Source organism: Pseudopipra pipra, chromosome 2 (genome assembly GCF_036250125.1).
Source record: "Pseudopipra pipra isolate bDixPip1 chromosome 2, bDixPip1.hap1, whole genome shotgun sequence".
Lineage (NCBI taxonomy): Eukaryota > Metazoa > Chordata > Aves > Passeriformes > Pipridae > Pseudopipra > Pseudopipra pipra.
The window spans coordinates 78,820,431-78,840,653 of NC_087550.1; the positions used below are offsets into that span (position 1 = coordinate 78,820,431).

Consider the following 20,223-nt stretch of genomic DNA (forward strand, 5'->3'; position numbering starts at 1 on the left):
ACCCATGCAACTTCTCTGAAGGCTATTGCTGCCTAGTGAGAACAGAGGAGGTTACCAACAGCTTCAGAAGAAAAGCAAGCATACCAGAATAGGGACTGGCTCACAGGAACCTGGGCTTCATTTTGTTCTTCTGTCATTGCCACAATAACAGAGAATCTGCACTCCCAGCCTTCCAGTAATTTCAGCTGCAGGAACTCCTACAGGATAAAACAATTCCATCTGGCTTTGGTCAGGGGAACAGAGAAGCCACAACCCCTCATAAAATGCAATGATGACAACATGGATGCAATCGTAGCAAGCAAAATGAGAGATAGTTACAGCTTTTTTTCAATGAGTTCAGAGAAGGGCAACGAAGCTGGTGAAGGGATTGGAGCACAAGACTGATGAGGAGTGGTTGAGGGAGCTGGGGCTGTTTAGTCTGGAGAAGAGGAAGCCCAGCGTTGACCATATCACACTCTATAACTACCTGAAAGGAGGGTGTACTGAGGCAGAGGTCAGCCTCTTCTCCCGGGTAAAAAGAGACAAGACAAGAGGGAACAGCTTCAAGTTGCACCAGGGGAGGTTTATATTAGATACTAGGAAAAATTTCTTCATGGAAAGGGTTGTAAAGCATCGGAACAGAGAGCCCAGGGAAGTGGCAGACTCACCATCCCTGGAAGTATACAAAAAACATGAGGACATGGTTTCATGGTGAACACGGCGGTGGTGTTAGGTTGATGGTTGGACTTCATCTTAAAAGGTCTTTTCCAACCTTAACAATCCTATGATTCTATGATTCTAACCTCCATTCAAAGTTCAAGGACTGTGGTCTGCAAAAAGTCAAGTCTGCAAGAGAACTAGCTGCTGTTATAAGGCTGGCCACACAGCATAAATGACAGAACATTAAGAAACCACTCACACATTCACTTCTCCCTGCACTGAGGTAGCAGCCTCTGTTGCAGTGCATTCTACATTCCTAATGCTAAATGGGAAAAATCTCTGTTCCACCCTAATAAGCACGATGAAACCTGCCAAAAGCTGCTTGCTATATCAAATGACAACAGAATGCACCAAGTCCATTAACTTCTGGCTGACCCACAGCATACATTTAAGGTCACATCAGTTCAGAGATGCTCATAAATGTTAAAGTAAACCAGTTAAACCTGTAAAGCAAAAGAACATCAAATTAAAACTTACCGAAGTTACACATAAACACCCACAAAGTTACCTAGATTGCTGAGGCAAGATTATTGAACATCCATTAATGTTCTTAAGTCTCCTAAAGTGTGCAAGCTTAGGCTTCTTTCAATTCAGCAAATCATCATCATGGCCAGGCTTCGCGAACGAAGATTTGGGAAGGGCTCTACCCACATTTGCTACAAGCACGCTGGTGGCTAAAAAGGCCAATACAAGATAGACAAGTCTGGTTGCAAAAGGCACAGCAGAAAGACTCCTTGGATGGTATCGACAAGACACGATTCTTTCTGCGTTGTGTTTTCTCCTCGAGAATTCAGCAAATACTGATCTAAAAACAAACAAATGAACAAAAAAAAAAAAAAACCACACAAAAAAAACCCTGCTAGTGACATAAAATCCACCTCATACAAGCTTTTCCAATATTTAAGCTATCTTCCCTTTAAAACAGTGTGTGGTTATCAGATGAAATTTGCTTACCTTGACCACTCAGCAAATACATCTTGTCATATTTTGGCATAACAGATTAGAAAGCACTAAACTATCAGCACTTAAACACAGAAAAGCTTTCATATATACACACTGAGTCACTTCCAACCATCTCTTCAGAAAAACAAAACCAAGCCTGAACTTCAGTAATCCTCTGGAATACAGGCTTTCCAAATCCCAAGCTGTTCCTGAGGCTCTTTACTGACTACATTGCAGTTTTCCAGCCACACTGTGAACTGGAATTCCAAGACTGAATTATTCCAAGAATGGTCTCACTAATGCTGTGAAGTCTTATTCTACTTGGATCAAAAATTTAAACAGTTCAAAAGAGAGTATCTCAAAAGCTCCAAAGAGTGCTAGAAACATACATTTGGAAGATGAAGAAACACAAGCTTAGACAGTAATATTTTTTAAAATACACCCTATAAGACTAGTTCAATACCAATTTGATATCACTTGTACCTAGTTACACTGGATGATGAAACTACTTAGTGATCACTTGCTCTGCCATTATATTCCTTTGTATAGAAGTCTAAAACAAGGAAATGAAAGAATTTTTAACGTATGCGTACATATATAACACACTGATCTCAGCTTTTGTCCATATACATATATTAACCTCAGCTTTGAGAGTTATGCACATATATATATGTAAAAAAGTCAAGGGTCTTTAGCTTCCACTTTTTAAGCATAAAGACAAATTAATTTCCTCTTAGGTATTTCTAAATATTAACACAAGATCAAGAAATATATAAATGTTATGAAGTTATAATAAAGCAGCAATTAAAGTTATTAACAAAACTGAAGAAACATCATCAGAGAGGCATCTAAATCTTGGAAATAAAATATATTACAAAAAACTTGGCCTAAAATGGACAGGAGAAACAACCGTGGAACCAAATCTAACTAGCTCTTGAAAAATCGGTAAAGCAGAATAAGATGCAAAGGCTCCTAGACAGAATAAAAGCTTTTAAAGTAAGTAGCATAGCAATACTTTTAAAGAGTTACAGTATGGCAAAACTCAGAAGAGACAGCAAACAACTTCAGTCAATTTTATAAGATATATTAAAAAAAAAATTAACAAAGAACAAAGAATCCCTATTCCATTACAAGGAAGGCAGTGGATGCTGTAACCTAAAATCTAAAGAAGTAAACAGACCCAGAGAAATTTCAAGAATTAATTTTGTAAAGATCTAAAAGGACCTATAATTTTTTATCCATGGAGCATTCAACCAGATCACAGATGGAACAGATGAACCTTTCTGCTGGAAAACAGCAAAGAATGCTGATACAGGTTTTTAACACATCATATCAGATAAGGAACAGCAATCCCTGTAGATATCTGCACCCATATAAACCATGACACTGAAAAATGCTTTAAGAGCAGCATTCCAGTTACTATATCCTATAGTAGACAAAAGACCTTTGTTGCAACAGAATGACAACACGAAGACACCATATTTAAAAATACTTTGTCTTAAGAAAAGAGCATTTCCATTCCTGTTTTATACAAACATCTTTGGATTTCTGTCAAAAAGATGTACCACAAATAAGTTTACATCCAGGATGACTGGCACCCACTTCAGTACTGCTTTTGCTCTATTTGAATGAACTGACCACAGCAACTACACACAAAACTCCAACAACAGATGCAAAGAACAAAGTCTAGAGGGAATGCAAGACTTGCTCTGTGTGAGCAATAAGCTGCTTTTTATTTAAGACTCACTGTGCTAAAGCAGCAATGCTTCACACAAACAGGTCCATATGGCTTACTCTCTGCATATGAAAAAAAAATTGCTATAAAGCAAACACATTTCTGAAAATAGGAAATTGGGATATACAGAAAATTGTAGAATAAGAAAATTTAATCAGCCTTTGGAGTATATCACCCTACTCTAGAAAGCATTTATAAATGAAATAGTTTTTTAAAAAGTAAATTTCTAGAACTAAGTAGCTTTCATTAACTCGCTGAATTTTAATTCTTATTTCAAGTTGTACTTCCACGTATATCAGGCAAATACAGTGGTATTATACAAGCTTTCTAAAATTTCAAGCAACAGGTTCCTGAACACACTGGCATGTGTAATGACATAGCTTAATGGAAGAAGGTGTGGAATAGCAGAGAATGAAGAACGATATAAAGATTTCCCAAAGACAAATGATTCAGGTGTCAAAAAATAAACAAATATAAAAACCCCAAGCCCAAAACATTCTGGTTACCTATAAAAGACTTCATGGCAGTGTCCGTTAACCACCTTTGCTGAAAATACAGAATGCCTCTGAAAATCTGTCAAATATTTCAAAGGATGTCAGATCAGGTATTCTGCAATTACAGAAACTTGTTCTAGAAAGGGACATAAAACACTAATCATCAAGTATGCAGTGTCCCAAATGAGACAGAAAATTTCCTTTCCCAATATCTTGAAACTTGTCTGCCATGGGAGTAATTAGAAAAAAAGTTATCACATAATAAAAGACACCTCTTCAGCTCACAAAATGATACACAGGACACCTTGGGAAACAAAGACTGATCTAGAGCCAGAAGGAAAAAAAATGAGAGAGGGAACAGTTCCAACAACAATTTCAATTTGTCGACCAAACATTATGTATAGAAAAGTCAAATTAAGAGTTCTCTATGAACAGTACTTCTTTCTTTTCAACATCCACCAGACACATGGTCAGTACACATCAGGCTGCACAGACTTTAGAGAACAATAATTGATGAAGTGGCTGGCAACATAATCTAAGATCCTATTGTTCTCCCACTTGCTTACTTCAAAGAAGTTTACTCTCTGAGAAAACATTAATCCTTCCTGTAATTAGTGCTAAACTGTCCAATCACAGAAGAAATAATGTCTCCTAATCGCTCAAGACATGGAAGATTAATGTGTTGAAGATTCTCAGTGATGAATTATTACACTGTTAGAGTTAAAAGATGGTCAGACCCTTAGAACTACATATGACAGTCCTGGCTTTCAAATACATCAGAGACTTGCAGCAAATAAACCTAGATTTCTAGTCAAAAATATTAACCAATTCATTTAAATATTAATATGGTCCTTTTTAAGTGTATGTGTGTATATATGTATATGATGACACATCGTTGCTATCCAATAATGAGCCCTGACTCTTACTTTAGAAAACAAATAGAACTGTAAAATGTTTCTTTTGCATTCTACCACTTCAGCATCAGCTAATAACCACCACATATTAATTTTTAACAGCATAAAGAAATGAGGTTTTTGTTTTGAAGACCAAAAGTTTTGTAGTACCAAGCGTCTTGCAAACAACATACATTCACAAAGAACTAAAGCAGTGAGTTGTTGTACACTCTACTAGATGTAAAAAGAGTTGTACTTTACTCCAAAAGTAACTGGAGTCATACATAGACACTATTAATACAGTATCTTAGAAAGTTGACATAAGTTGAAAAATTCATAGGCTACTGCATTTGGCAGAAGAAGGGATGTGGAAGACTACAAGTATTTTCAGAGGGTCCTCCTCACAACAATAAGCACAAATATCACTAATGACACTTTCATCCAGCCAAACCCATCCAGGGTTCAGAGTCCTACAGCCTTCAATTAGGAAAAGCAACCATTTGCCATATGAACTTCACAAAATGTTGACACCCACTTAGTTCATATTTGAACGCTGGATTCTCTTTTTCAACCCCATTGTTACTATAACTTTTAAAAACTAAGTGGCATTCCCATCAAACTTTTTCCTATATTCTATTTCACTTATCCTATAAGAGCTGACTATTACTCCGATGGTCTTTCATGTGGGCACAAATGACACCAAGGAGGTAGTGGATCAAGGGTTGGACTTGATGATCTTGGAGGTCCCTTCCAACCCAGCTGACTCTATGATTCTGTGAAGGGTAACTAGGAACCATCAAACTCAATTTCAGGACTCTGGAGACAGTGGTCAAGGGTCTGGAGGCCCAGGTAGTGTTCTCCTTGGTCATGCCGGTTAGGGTAAATGATGAGAGAACTAGCTGGATTTACAAAGTAAACAGCTGGCTGTGTCACTGGTGTTGGCAACAAGATTTTGGTTTGGGACCCTGTTTGCTGATTAGGAGAGACAGAACCCACCTCATGAAATGGGGCACATGAGCCTTTGCTGACAGAATGTTCAACCTGGTAAAGTGAGCTTTAAACTAGGAAAAGTGGGGAAATGGAAGAGGACTATGGGCCATCCCCTCCACCCCTCTATAAAATGCCTGTACACCAATGCACACAATATGGGGAACAAACAGGGGGGATTTGAGATGTGTGTGCAGTCGCAAGTCTTTGATCTCACTGCAATTACCAAGACATGATGGGACAGCTCACACAACTGGAAAGTTGCAGGGAAGGGCTACATGCTGTTTAGGACAGACAGACCAGGAAGGCGCAGTGGTGCAGTTGCCTCTATGTGAGGCAACATTCAGAGCGTACTGAGCTCTGTCTTGGGGAGTTGAGAGCTTATGGGTATACTCTGAAGCCTAATCAACAAGAAGGGCGATTTAATCTGTGACACAGAAAGCAGCTAATAAGCAAGCTCTAAGTGATGCCCATGTGTTAGAAAAACAAATTACTTGGCAGATTTTTCTAGTTAAGGTATAGGGCTTGACATGCTTCAGTGATCTCAGACCTAGGGGGAGGTTAACACAGAAGGATGCACCACTGATAGTGGACACAAAGAATGCAGAATTTATGGGCCACAAAGACATCTGGCAGAACTCCCAAGATAAGGAAGAAACTGATAAACCCAACTCAGCAACTGCACTGAAATCAGCTCCAGCTGGGTAAAGGTAATTCTGGCAGGGGGAGATCGTGACCGCTGACCCACAAAACCCACCAATCCAAAAGAAGACAAAGACTCTGCATGTGGACTAACTAGCACGAGATGCAACTCTTTAACCAACAGAAAGTAGAATACCGATTAATAAGAGAACTATGTAACTTGTAGCCAATGAACTCCTTTGTTTGCTAAAATGCATAGACAGTAAAAGGTTTTTGATAGATAGTGTGTTTGATTTGTGGAATACTACGGAGCACCCAGGTTTGTGCAACTCTGAAATAAATAATCAATGTCTCTCTCAAATGTTTAATTATTGACTAGTTGCACACTGGTTTGGCAGACAAGATGACCTCACCAGTGGTCCCTTCCAACCTTAACCATTTTCTGATCTTACTTTCCTCCTCCAAAATGAACAGATTTGAAGCAGAGAGACAGTCCAGGAGAGAAATACCACTTCTGCCTTTTTGCCATACTTCACTTAACTATCAATCCTTGACTGAGAAATTGCAAAAGTAGTAATAGAAGCCACAAAGAAAAATTTATTCAATTTACTGTGCTCATTAAGTGCCTCCCAATGCTTCTGAGATCTAAACTATACATAACTTCTAAGTTCAGTTTCGCTAACAAGTTATCAGGTCTAAAAACCATTCACAAAGCCTTTCACTGATAAGATATCCAAGTGAACTGGTTCAGAGCACAAGGAAGAAAGGAAAAAACCTGTCTTTCTCTTAAGCAATGCATCCCCTGAATTCAGAAAAAGTCCTTTTTTCTTTGGAAACTAACTGGCAGTCTCAGAAATACAGGGATAAAACAAGGTCCCCCTTTCAGAACCTTCACGTTTTTGCTGATAAATAGAACACTGCCACAAAAGCAAAAGCAGACTGAAAATTATTTTCTGCCTATTTCTAGCTTAAAATCCTGCCAAGACAGCAATCTCTTATCTAGATTGCCATCTCACTATCATAAAAGAAAGAGCTATCCAGATGGGAACAAAGTCTGCCCAGAGAAATAAAGTAGTACCAAAAGCTTCCAGATATTTTCACTACCTTCTAGACATAATAAATCACTACATCCATCCAATTAAAAACAAAAATAGAAAACCAAAACAAAAAAGCAAACAAAAAAACTTATAACTGAACTCTGATACTAATAATATGGCAGGGGGACGGAAGGGAAACAGATTCAGAAGGCAGTCAATGGAAATTCCTTCCATCACTTCACTTATGGCTAAAGTGCAAATAAATTAACTTTTAGATTTTAATTTTTAAATCAGATAAAGGCTAGGTTCAGTCTCCTCAAAAAAACAACCTAATAGCTTAGGTTTGATCCCTAACGATCAAAACTTGACAAAAAATTTCAAGCTTCATAGAACAGCAGATACTACATTGCTTTTAATATTTTGACAATTCAAATGCAGACTTGGCTTAAATTTTCAGAATTTAAATAACCACTAGTTACATTCTCCTAAAATTAAGAGAATCAGAGCTTAACAAACTCATGTTATTGAAAGTTTTTTTTTGCATAGAAATATCAAAAGACACATGCAATTTTTTCTGTTAAGTTCTGTCCTACTTCACAAAATATAGCAACTCATTTTTTCTTTAGAATTGAAAGGACATAAATATATTTTTCTTCAACTGAAGTCTGATTGAAACCTTGTCAATGAAAACAGGCACAATTCAATAACTTGGAAAAGAATTACTTACAAAATAAAATCACCTTCATCCATATCTTACCTTTAAATAGGATCCATAATATTTAGTTACATATGGACTGTCACATTGACTCAGCACTGTGATTTCTTGTTGGATGTCTTCTATTTCATCTTCTGCTTCTTCTAGGTCAATAATTTTTATAGCAACAACTTTCTGAGTCCGATTGTCAATTCCTTTAAAAACTTCACCAAAAGAGCCCTTACCAATTTTCTCCAGTTTTGTAAACAGTTCTTCTGGATCTGCCTTCAGAGTCTGTTAAAAGTAAGAGAAAAGTTACTCAGTATTTGTAACACTAAAACAAAATGTGATATTTTGGAAGGAAACAAACACTTCAAATTCCATACATTCCTATTTATCTAGATACTTTTTTTTCTATCTCCATAATTATCCCATTGTTCCTATATCCCTTATATGCACACACTGCAAGGTTTATGCTTCTGTGCATATGAAGTACAAATTTAATACTGTCCTTACGTCAGGATTTTATCCTATCTGGCAACAGAAAGTGCTCCTCCTTCAATTTCTTCTTCTTTGCCAATAAGGAGCACCCAGAATGAAAGATCCTTACAAGGATTTGTTTTCTATTAAAAGCAAATCAATGAAACACCACTACTAATAAAGGTAAACCTTATGTCAAACCTGTTCTCTTGAAACTGGTTCCTTCACAGATCTCAGTGTCCTTCTCTTCTGTATTTCTCACATATCTCATCCTCTTAGGGATTTCATTCACACTGTTCAGTGCACAGAGCACTATTTCGTTTTCTTTGATGTGCCAAACAATCCTCTTCAATTTTCTCCTATGAAGGATCACCTGCATGAATTGCCATGCTTCCTCCTTATCTCTGACCCCAAGGTTTTCTCAAGAAGGATTTATTTATCTTTTTCTTCTTTTCTCAGTTGTGTAAACTCATTCACTTCTAAAAAACACCCTGTTCCCAGCTTCCTTGATTTGAACAGTCACATAATAGCTATGAGCACTCACCTAAACATGCAAATATAAGACCCAGGTGGACCATTCTGCCATATTTGCGTTTTCTCTACTGTCAAGTATTCAGTTTGCTACTGATGCTCTTAGACTATTCACCTTCAATGCATAGATGATAAGTTCCATGGTATACCTTCCTAATCTTAGTACAAGGAGCCTTCTTAGCTGACAAAAAATATATGTAAATTACAACCATAGGGGATTGGAAAGGTCCCTTTCAATCCAAACTATTCTATGATTAAACTTGAAAAGTCCTAGAGGGAATAGTCACAAAATGAAGAAAAATAGGATAGAATTACTTAGAATCTTTTCCTTAAGAAATAAAATGAATACTTCAAAAGCTTGTTATTGTTTATAAATGGTGACAATATACTTCTGCCTATCTCCACTCTCATGTCCCAAAGGTTATGTAATTAACCCATGCAGCCATGAGAGGAAAATAGTCTAGAACACTTTTTAGTTTGTCTGGAGATATCTGAATTTCACAGCTGAATCAGGTGTTTTGAGGACCAGGCAAGTATTGTGTTTGTCACACGTGATTTTATCATCATGTGGCACAAACTGCAGTACACTACTAATACCTTAAAGTAAGCTATGAGACATCATATCTTCCAGGTAATCATCCCAGGAACAGATCACTGATGAGATAAGCCCAAAGAAAAACCACTCTAAGTGTACTGCAAGACTTCACCAGCACTAAGAAGCTCCCCCTGCTTTACATCTTATTGATCCATACTTCTATCCAAAGGCAGTTTCAGGAAACAAACAGGAGGATATGGGGAGTTATCACTCTTTTGCCATCAAAAGGAACAGCAAAAGATCCAAATCCCTTCCACCAAAAGAAGCTTGTTTCTCCTTTAATTTCGATGTAATGAGATTTACATATTATTACACATTATTAAATATTACATACATAATATGTCTCCCACTTGGAAACCAGACTAGGGCACTTCATGTTTTCCAGCAGGCGTAGTCATCCTTCAGCTACACAGTAGCCCCTATCAACACCTCCTGGGACATAATTTCTAAGAGACCACAAAACTACTAACTAAATTGTGCTGTACTGGTTCTTCTCATGCCTCACAGAATGCTCTGTTGTCAATATTCAAACCAGTCTTCTCTGAGAATTCTTCATGAATAAAAATAACTTTAACACCTGCACCAGATATTTTCCCTTGTGGAAAATCAATTATCAGTCTATGATTTCATACATACTGTGTTGGAATTTGAGATGATGTGCTGTAGAGAGCTGTGAACGCCTAACCCATCCTCACAAGCCTTCTAGTTCCATTCACTAGCCACAGGAATCCGAGCGTTACATCACCACAAAGGCATCTGGGTAAGTCACAAACCAATCCCAGCCACGGATGCCTAAAAAATTCCATGTTTCACCTCCAGAGACAAAAAGCCAGCACAGCTCAAAGTTGCAGTGTGTTGCAGTTGTTCATATAGAGAAAAATGGAAGGGCTACCTGCCAGCAGCTCTTTGAATTCTGTTGGCTGTATGTATTCACCCCTTATTTTCCCTTTTCCACTCAACCATCTACTGCAATCTTATATTAAAACCCATTATTTCATGACACCACAACCTTCAGAGTCTTGCAGAAATCTCACAGATTCATTTTTACAGTGTCAAGCTCTTGGGATTCTGGTATTGGGCTGACAGTTTTATAAAACAATTGTAAAAGAACATTAATAACTCCAGAAAAGCAAGGAAGGTATCTGCTCTTGGAGAACTCAAGAAGCAAGGAACAACTGTTGCTATTCAATTTTTATGATTAAAATTTTGCAGCTGTTTGGAAATGTTAATTGTACAATAATAGCTGGAATTAATAGGATTAAAATAATTATTAATAAGAGTTTATTTTCCAAGTTCCTTGTGAAATTACTAAATATTTTTTAAAAACCTCAAACTTTTCCTTCCCACTTCAGAACTTTTGTAAATTCATTTACTTGTTCTAAAATGTAACAGTTGCCATTCCTGAATTTTGTTCTGAGCAACAGAAGGTAGCAGTTGTTTAAAAAACCCAAACAAAACAACACACTTTTGCTCTCTAAGAAGGTCTCAATTTTCTTCTCAGGAGATCAAGTGTTTGAAGTGAGATCCTTAAAGCACTGGCAACTCATGTTTTTGCAAAACTACCAGTTGGTCTCTCTTTAATGACCTTCTCTATTTCAAAAATGGAGAGACCAGGCCTCGGATACATAACGAACTGCTTGAATTTGAAGGTACATGAGTGGCCAATTCACATTCATTTGTCCAAGACCACATCTGGAAAGGATTCTCCCCAAATGTATTTCTGTTTGTTTTTGTAAATACTTCCAGCAGAGCAAAAATAAATAAAGAGCTTTATAAATAGTCTCTCTACACGACTGCATAGAGAAAATGTCTTCCATAAATACTGTCACCACAGTTTTGCCAACTCTACTCTTTGCAAGCATTCACTAAGCATATAGCTTATTCCTGCTAATATTAAAATAAAGGGAACTGATAGAAGAGCCTTCAGGCAACTGAGAACACCAAATACTGCTAGAAAATACAGAATAGAACATCGACATCTGCTGCAAAAGAGTAACGCTAACCACCTTGATAAGGAGCTAGGACTATCACTAAAACATTTCCTTCCAAGTGGGACAGAGTACACAATGTAGCAAATCAAAAACAAATTCTGGAATGTTCAGATAGAATGATTTCAGAACTTACAATTTCTATAGACACTTGAATTAGTTTGTTTTTTATTTCAGATAGTTTTTCACACTTCTGAACACAAACTGCAACCATCCTGTCTCAATCTCCAGCTTGTTCAGCCATGCAGAACAAAGTCCTTTTCACCATGAGCAAAGCCACCATTCATCCAATAATTTGAGTAATCTCTCTGTACTTGTACCACATTGGATTCATTATTTTTGACCTTAATCAGCCAGAAAAACATACTGCATTTAAAATTAACTCTTCTCAGTACCTAACAACACTGTTGCCCACTTCTACAGAATAAAAATAGTGCAATACATTCTCAGATCCTATTTGTTCAATTTGGCCTCATGGCTCAAACTCTGCTGCAACCAACTAAACCAAATCACCTCTTCCTAATTCTCTGCATTTCCAACTAATGAACTCCCAGCCCATTGCAAAGGTTCTTTGTAATCTTTCATACTTATGACAAGCTACACTTCACGCTGTTTTGTTCAGTAATTCCAATCCTCAAGGTTGTGTAGTTCTTCAGTAATGGCCTCTCAAGTGAAACAGGTGCCTTTAAATTTTGTACCATCAGCAATTTTAATCAGCATGCATTGCCTTTTTCTATGCTAAGGTCACTTTTCAGTCAGCAACTGTCAAGACCAATCCTGGAGAAACCAGCAGTACCCTCCACTCTGACACCACCTCTGCAGTACACTCCTTACAGCCAGGACTATACACGTCTTGCAAAGTATTTATTTTTATGATTCCCTAATTCTCATCTGAACTAGCTGCCCCCTATAGCTCAATAGAAAACATTACTGAAATTCAAACTAGTTAGATCAAACTTTATCCATAACCATTCTGACCTAAGATATAGCTTTAACTGAGTATCTTTCTGCATCTCATTCCAGCTTTATTTCTAACCTCCTTTTATGAAGGGCTATTCATCCAGTTATCGTAGAGAAGAGTTGAAAAACTATTTTTTTCTTTAAATGCAGGAGTTATAAGGCATCTCTGTATTCAGGTTCTCAAGCTTATTTGTGTAATTGATTTGACTTCCAGATCTGTAATTTCTCTGTGCTGGGTTGTTTGAGATATACAATCGACTTTTAACATCTCATTTTGTATACTTTTCATTTCACCAAATCCATTTCCAATTAGTCAGTCCAGTCCTCATTCCCTATCAAGACTGAGCCCAAAACACCATCATCTGAAGAGCCTCAGAAATTTCTGGGGATTGTTTCAGCTTTGAAAAGAGAAGCTTGGGGGGTTGGAAATCTTATTGTGTGTGGATACCTGATGGAAAGGAGAAAAGAACAGAAAGCCAGATTCTTCTCAGTGGTGTCCAGTCAAAGGACAAGATGCAATGGGGAGAAACTGAGTTTCAGGAAATTTCATGCAAACTTGCAAAGAAAAGAGGAAAAGCAAAAAAACAAACAAATGAAAAACCACAAAGGAAAAGAAAACAACCTTTCTTACTGTAAGGATAGTCCAACACTAGAAAAGGCTGTCCAGGCAGGTTGTTGATCCTCTGAGGTACTCAAAACTAGGCTGGATGTGGCCCTGAGCAACCTGCTGACTCTACTTTGAGCAGGTGGACTAGATGTGCTCCAGTGGTCCCTTACAATCTCATCTATTCTGTGATACACTATGCCTATCACACCAAGAATTAGTTTTAGTGCTAAATATGCTGCACAAATACATAATTTCTTTTGAAATGAGACACCATTGCTGCATATAACTTCTTTCTTTTAAATTTATTCTCTGGTCAGACCAGAGAACAGAAATCTAGCAGACAAGTTCATACAGGCAATTTTCCCAAGTATCCAGAGAACTCAGAAGCTAAAGTAAATAGCTGGCAGAGTTGATGTCATCCTTTGTCACACAGCTCTCAATTTCAGAAGCAGAACTGCAAAGGCTTTCCACTTGCAATCTTTCAAAAACCATCTAAAGCCTATTCACCTCAACACAGACTAGCATTAAGCTGCTTTCCTTTTCCCTTGGATCCCCACAGAGTTAGCTGCACGAGTGGCAGTAGTGGAGACACATTGTAAATTTGGGTAAAAGGCACAAATTCAAACCATGCAGCTCTCCCACAAATCTGGGCTACCAAAGCAGGGGCAGGAAATAAACAAACACACAACCAAAAAAAAAAAAACAACCAAAAAAATACCAACTCCCCAAAACACACATGTAAGATGGTTTTATTTCAGAGCAAACTAATTCCAGGAAGGAGAAGTTTCAAATTTTGCTACTCACAGCATTTAGCTTTCTCTGAAGCTCACGAATTTTTGTTTTCAGCCATATATATACCCCATATATGAATAACTGATACAACATACAAAATTATTTCCTGCAGTTGGTATGAAATTGAAATAAAACAGAAACAGTACACAGAAAATAAATTGTTCAACTTTACTGCATTGTATCAAGTCCTACCTGTACTTCCAAAAAGCAGCTAACTCAAAAAGACAAGATATAATAAATATTTGTATTTATAGTCTGGGACTTTATTGAAAAGAAGGAAAAAAAAGACACTTTTAGCAAGCCTTAAAATTGGAATAAAACTTGAACAATCAGTTTCATCTATCAATAATGAAGTAAAATCAGTTGAACTAGCATAGTCATTTTATAGTTATGAACATTATCATGAACAGCAACAACTGAGTTTTATTTTCTTTTAAAAAGACTTATTAGCAAAACATCAAATGAAAACTACAAAGACTAGAATGAAAGCATTCATCTGTAATAACTAGGTGCAAAACTGAGATCTAGCTGTTTCACTGAGAATTTGTCAATTATCAAAAGTACTACATGATTGTTCTTTCCTTTTTTTCCCTTCACACACATTCCATATTTCTCATTTTCCATCTCCATAACTATAATTATGCAATTCAGACACTCACTACCATAAAGAAATTGGTTTTTTTCTGGGAAAAATGAAAAATACCAAAAATAAGAATTAAGAATAACAATACATTAATTATCAGTAAGAAGGAACAATTGCCATAAATTCTGTGGGTTGCAACAGTGGGGAGGGAAAGCAAAGAATAAAGCTGTAAAACTTGGCATCTCAATCACTTTAGATGTCACAAACAGATGAGGGCAAAAACATATAGCATGCATCACTACAGCCTAACACTCACATTTGTCACACAGTTCAACTCCTTTGTTCTGATTTCTACCTAGATTGAAACAGGTTGTAAGCATGTTTCCAGCAGGAATAAAAAATGTTGCCAAAAATTAGATTAACATAGAAGTATCCCTCAGCACTTGTATAATCTTCTTTCCACTTATTTTAAAGAAAGATGCATTTATCTGAGGTTCAGAATACAAAACATTCACTTCTTTATTAATAGAACAGATATCCAAAGCATGCTTCCAAATTCCCAGTTGACCAATACCATTTTCTGGGTGCAATGTCCCCTGCACAAATCACTCTTATTAATTTTCAGGTGCCTACAAATACATGGAAACGTACCCACATTAACGAAGAGTTTACAAGTAAAAAAAGTTTTGATTATATAGCTGCATCCACACAAATGGCCATACAGAACACTTCTTAATTACACAGTACTCCACAAATGCAAGCAGGTGAATCATCGCAAAAGCAAAAAGCAAATCAAATTCAATCACAGAATACCAGGTCGGAAGAGACCTCAAGGAACATCTGGTCCAACATTTTCTTGGCAAAAGCACAGTCTAGACAAGATGGTCCAGCACCCTGTCCAGGCAAATCTAAAAATTTGAGTCCAACCTTGGGGTATCCATCATTTCCCCAAGAAGATTATTCCAATGGCTGACTGCCCTAATTGTGAAAAATTTTCCTCTTGTCCAATCAGAACCTTCCCATTGGTACCTTGTACCCATTACCTCTCATCATTTCATGTGATTCCTTGCAAAAAGAGGGTTTCCACATTCTCTGTAGTCACTCTTTCAATACTAGAACACGTTGATGAGATTTCCTCTCAGCGCTCCTTTCTGAAGGCTGAACAAACACAGTTGTCTCAGCCTTTTCCCATGTGTCAGGCTTTTGATCATCTTTGTGGCCCTTCTCAGGACCCTCTCCAGCCTATCTTTTTTGTATAGCAGGGACTAAATTATTATAGGATGAATGCAGTATTTTATATTACTATTAATTTACATTAGATGCCTTGTTCACAGTGCTTGCTGTATCCCCTATCCCCCTTCCCAAGAAAGGGGGCATGAAAAGAATTTAAGCAAATTTTAAAAATGCAGCCAAGATACATACTTCCATTTTCTACTTCAGGAACACAAAAGGTACCACCATGCAAAAGCTGACATCGAGCCCTGTACACCACTCATAACACAAGGCCTGATATTTAAATGTTTTCACTACATCAGTAGTCTTTTGTCTCTCTGGGGAACAAAGATGGCAGCTGACTAAGAGGGTGTCTTACTCAAACATGAAACTGGTACAAGAAACTTGTCATGGCATATGACTGGCCTGACTGGTCTATAAGGGTACCTGAAAGACACAGTCGCCATAAGCAGTATCTATTTACCTATTCTGGAAGGCTGCAGGATGGAAATATGTTTTTGTACTTAGAGGCTGTTGACACTAATGGTGAGACAGAAATGGTGAATGCTGACATTGGTCACGCACTAACTGACAAGGATGACCAACCACCTTGGATGTGACTGGTACCAGAACAAAGACCCAAAACTAGACTTTGTAAGCTCAGCCTTTGGAAGTACCTTTCCTTACCTCCTCTGCCTCTGCATAAACACCACGCCTCACCTCCATATAAACAATTGTAAAATTGAACAAAATTCTGGAAAGCATGTTTAAAGTGTATCACATCAAAATCACAGAATGGCTGAAACACTGAGATTCATAAAAATAAGGATTCGCTATTGTCAATCCTTATTCCAAAAAGTTGTCCTAATAAATGCTTCAAATATTCAGGAAGTGATGAAGTCAACATAAAAAAACTAAGTAGCTCAAACTGTTCCCCAAAGACATAGCAGTCTATACCTTACAGTTAATTATCAGTTATTTTCCCTCTAAAAGAAAAGTACCTGCAAAGGCAACAGAAAGAAAGAACAAAGAGACTTAAAGACTGATAAAACAGAACTGCAGTAATTTTAACTGTACAGTCTGAGTTAACGGCACAAGGATTTAACATCATTTTCCAAATTGAAGCTTGCCCCTGCAACAACGACTTCCTAGGAACTTAGGCAAAGCACAACACCAAGAAGTCACTCGTAGTATGCCTGTACCAGGGTTTAATTAGATGTTCATACTTTTAGTCTATCTTTTTCCTGCCAAGTTATGAGAAAACAAGCACTGATAAATGGGAACTTCGTCCTTGAAGGAAAAGTTTAGTACAAACTACAATTAATTGGTGTCTTATTATTGGCTGATCGCCTTCCAAGGGCATTTGAAGGAGAAAGTGAAGAGGAGGGTGATGAAGTACGCCCCCAGACTCATTTCGAAAAGATCCCCCGAGTTATAGCGCACAAGCACGGGGGGAATTCCAAAGTACACACGTGTGCGCAGAAGGGGCACCGCTCACATAGCGTTGGGAGGGACTGAAGGCCTCTAGCTGGGTGGTGCTGACCACACCTGCCCAGGGAGACGTCACCAATTAATTGGATAAAAAGCGGATGGTTTATGCTCTGGGGGGGACTTACACTTCACACAAAGGACAACGTTGACTTCTGTGGGGACACCCGCTACGTGTGAGCCTGGTGACCCTCCGAGAATGCAGCTGCTACAAAGGATTCTTGGCATTTGGAGTTGGTAAGATAACCTCGTGACACCTGAGTGAGCAGGGTGTTGTATTCAGGGCTTATTTCCCTCATTTTTCTCTTTCTATCGGGTTCCCATTTACTTGGCCACTTCTTTGTAATAAATATTGGTTTTTGAGCTTTTAACGGTGTTTTGGTTTCAATTTCGGCATCCTTACGAACTCTCCCTGCTACAATGCCCAAAGAAACCAACTCTCACCCCTCCACACATGCTTAGTGGCAAGATTTTGGGCATGTTTGAGGAAAAGCTTAGTATCCACATATTCAGCAGAAGTTGTTATACATGACTTCCCAGTATCATTAGTTCCACTGTCAACAAGAGTTGACTTCTCTCAAACAGCTCCATACACCTATTGCATAGCCCTGACACAGCCTTTGACTATACAGTGAGAAGATGCCCCCTTCATTTTCACAGTTTAGAACTCTTGTGCCCTGGCACCCAAGGGTTGAGCTTGTATTATGTCACAGAACTATGACATCTATCCTCAGGATATTTTAAAACTGATTAGCCAAGATCATAACAGTCCAAGGATCTGTCAAATATTTAAGTGCTCTAAGATAGTGCAAACTATTTATCAAACTATAATCTAAACAGTAACGGTGAGCACAAGCTTAAAAAAAAAAAAAAGAAAAGAAAAAAATCAAATTTGGGAAAACTAATCTCCAAAACTAATCTTCTCCTCCAGAAGCTGCAAAAGAAAAGCAGCAGAAGCTATGTGGACTTTCCAGGGCCTTTGATTTAGCAACCTAATATTCTGTAATTCCCACCCACAGAGCTCACACAGGAATTAGTTAAAACAGTTTATTGTAAAGGCAAAATGAGTTATAACAAGAAGGACAGTAATACCTACAGTGTGGAAGTACAAAAGAACAGCCACGTCAGATCAGAACAAAGGATCCTCTAGGCCAAAATATTTCTCCTAGAGCAGTCAAAAGTGAACATCCTGGGAACAGTGCAAAAACAGACAAGTATATAGCCATATTTCCCAAAACACTCTTCCAATCTCCAGCAAACTGACACTTCAGACACTTTCTGAGCCAGAAATGGTGCCTTTATACTTAACAACCTTTCTTTTCTGTTCATTTGTCAAGTTCCTACTTAAATTTAGTTAAACTTTTAACATTCTTGAAGTAAGACAGCTTGAATGTCAATGCTTATTTATATTTTGCATGAAGAACCTGTAGCACTTGTACTGAAAATACAATGAAGAATGAATAAAAATAACTTACTGCATAAACACTGTTATTGCTACCAAAAAAACTGAAAGGGAGAAAGATAAAAAAAGGGTTTATCACACAGAAGAGGCTTGTCTTAGAGATGATAGAACTTTAAAAGCACCCCAGGAATTTATTACCATAATTTTATAAACACAATACTTGATTATTTAAAATATAGCTTTCACAAAGAAGCTATAAAAGTTTATCACAGCCTTGAAATGCAGGCCAGTCTGAAAATCAAGGTCATGTACACTTATTCCAAGCCAGCCTTGCAGGAATCTCACACATTTACAGACAAACAAGCACTCTCGTCAGGTCACTTTCTATGAAGCATGAAGATGGAAGACAACGTATCCTCAGTTTAGCAATCATGCAGCTCCACACTGCACACTCAAACTTTATCTCTACACAAAGGCCTTAAACCAATGACAGCAAAAACTTTGAGTTCAAACTTAACCTGCACAACATAGAAATTTAGGTCAAAACCCAACTTTGTTTTTATTCAGGTTACAACATGCCCACTTGGCAGCAGACAGCAAATCTCAGGTTTTGACAACTTTCCAGCACCATCCTACATTTCCTCCACAGTTTTTCATTCCTTTGGCTCACTCTCTACCCACTCACTTTTCATGCATCACTCTTCAAACATCGATCAGATGTCTTGTTCAGAGAGAAAGATATTAATCCTTCATTTCTCTGCTCTATTTACACACTACTGTGCTCACGCCAAACAGCATTAATAAAGTGTTGTCCCTCCAAGTGATTTTTTGAGGGCCAAGAAGTTACTCCGTCCACATTAGCATACTGACTGCTCTCTTGTATAAGTACAGCAAAGAATGTCGGAGAAAGCTGCATAACTTGTCACTGACACTGCTTACACCGTTTGTTGCAGAAGCTGGTAGGTGGGGAGGAGGGATCACACTACAGAAAAAGAAAAGACAGTCCCGTGATTTGGGCAATTTAATTATAACCTAGAGAACTAAGCTCTATTCCTCTATCTTCTACATAATCAAAAGTCCCAAACCAAAACTTTTGTCTTATTTAAGTAGATGTCACACATTGTATGAACTTTACTCTTTGAACATTTATCTGCAAGTAAAATCAAAGAGAATCAGCTATGGAAAACAGACCACTATAAAACTGCTATTTATTCTGTCGGAATGGAAATGGATATAAGCATCTTCAACTGGTCACAGAAAATCAGTGAGCAGTATTCACATTACTGACAGACTTTATGTCTCTACCTATCAGAAGGTCTTTACTTTAGTGTTTGGGTGGGCTTTTTCACTGTTGAAGTTCACACTTGAGAAACTCTCATAAGAATACAATAAAAAAATCATGGAAAAATAACACTGTCCTGAATAAAAAGAGATTTGAAGTAAACTCACAAATTATGTGGAC

General features: G+C 37.6%; 1 protein-coding gene across 3 annotated transcripts in view; it reads right to left on the bottom strand.

Annotated features, from left to right (window-relative positions):
* STK24 (serine/threonine kinase 24) overlaps positions 1-20,223 on the bottom strand; it is a 54,127-nt gene that overhangs the window by 32,121 nt on the left and 1,783 nt on the right. Inside the window, exon 2 of one of the 3 annotated variants that reach the window (XM_064646066.1) lies at positions 8,187-8,417. In XM_064646066.1, the coding sequence (XP_064502136.1) occupies positions 8,187-8,417 (231 nt within the window). Of the gene's footprint in view, positions 1-8,186; positions 8,418-20,223 lie in introns of those variants that run through there. The other 2 variants (XM_064646067.1, XM_064646068.1) reach the window with 2 other exon arrangements.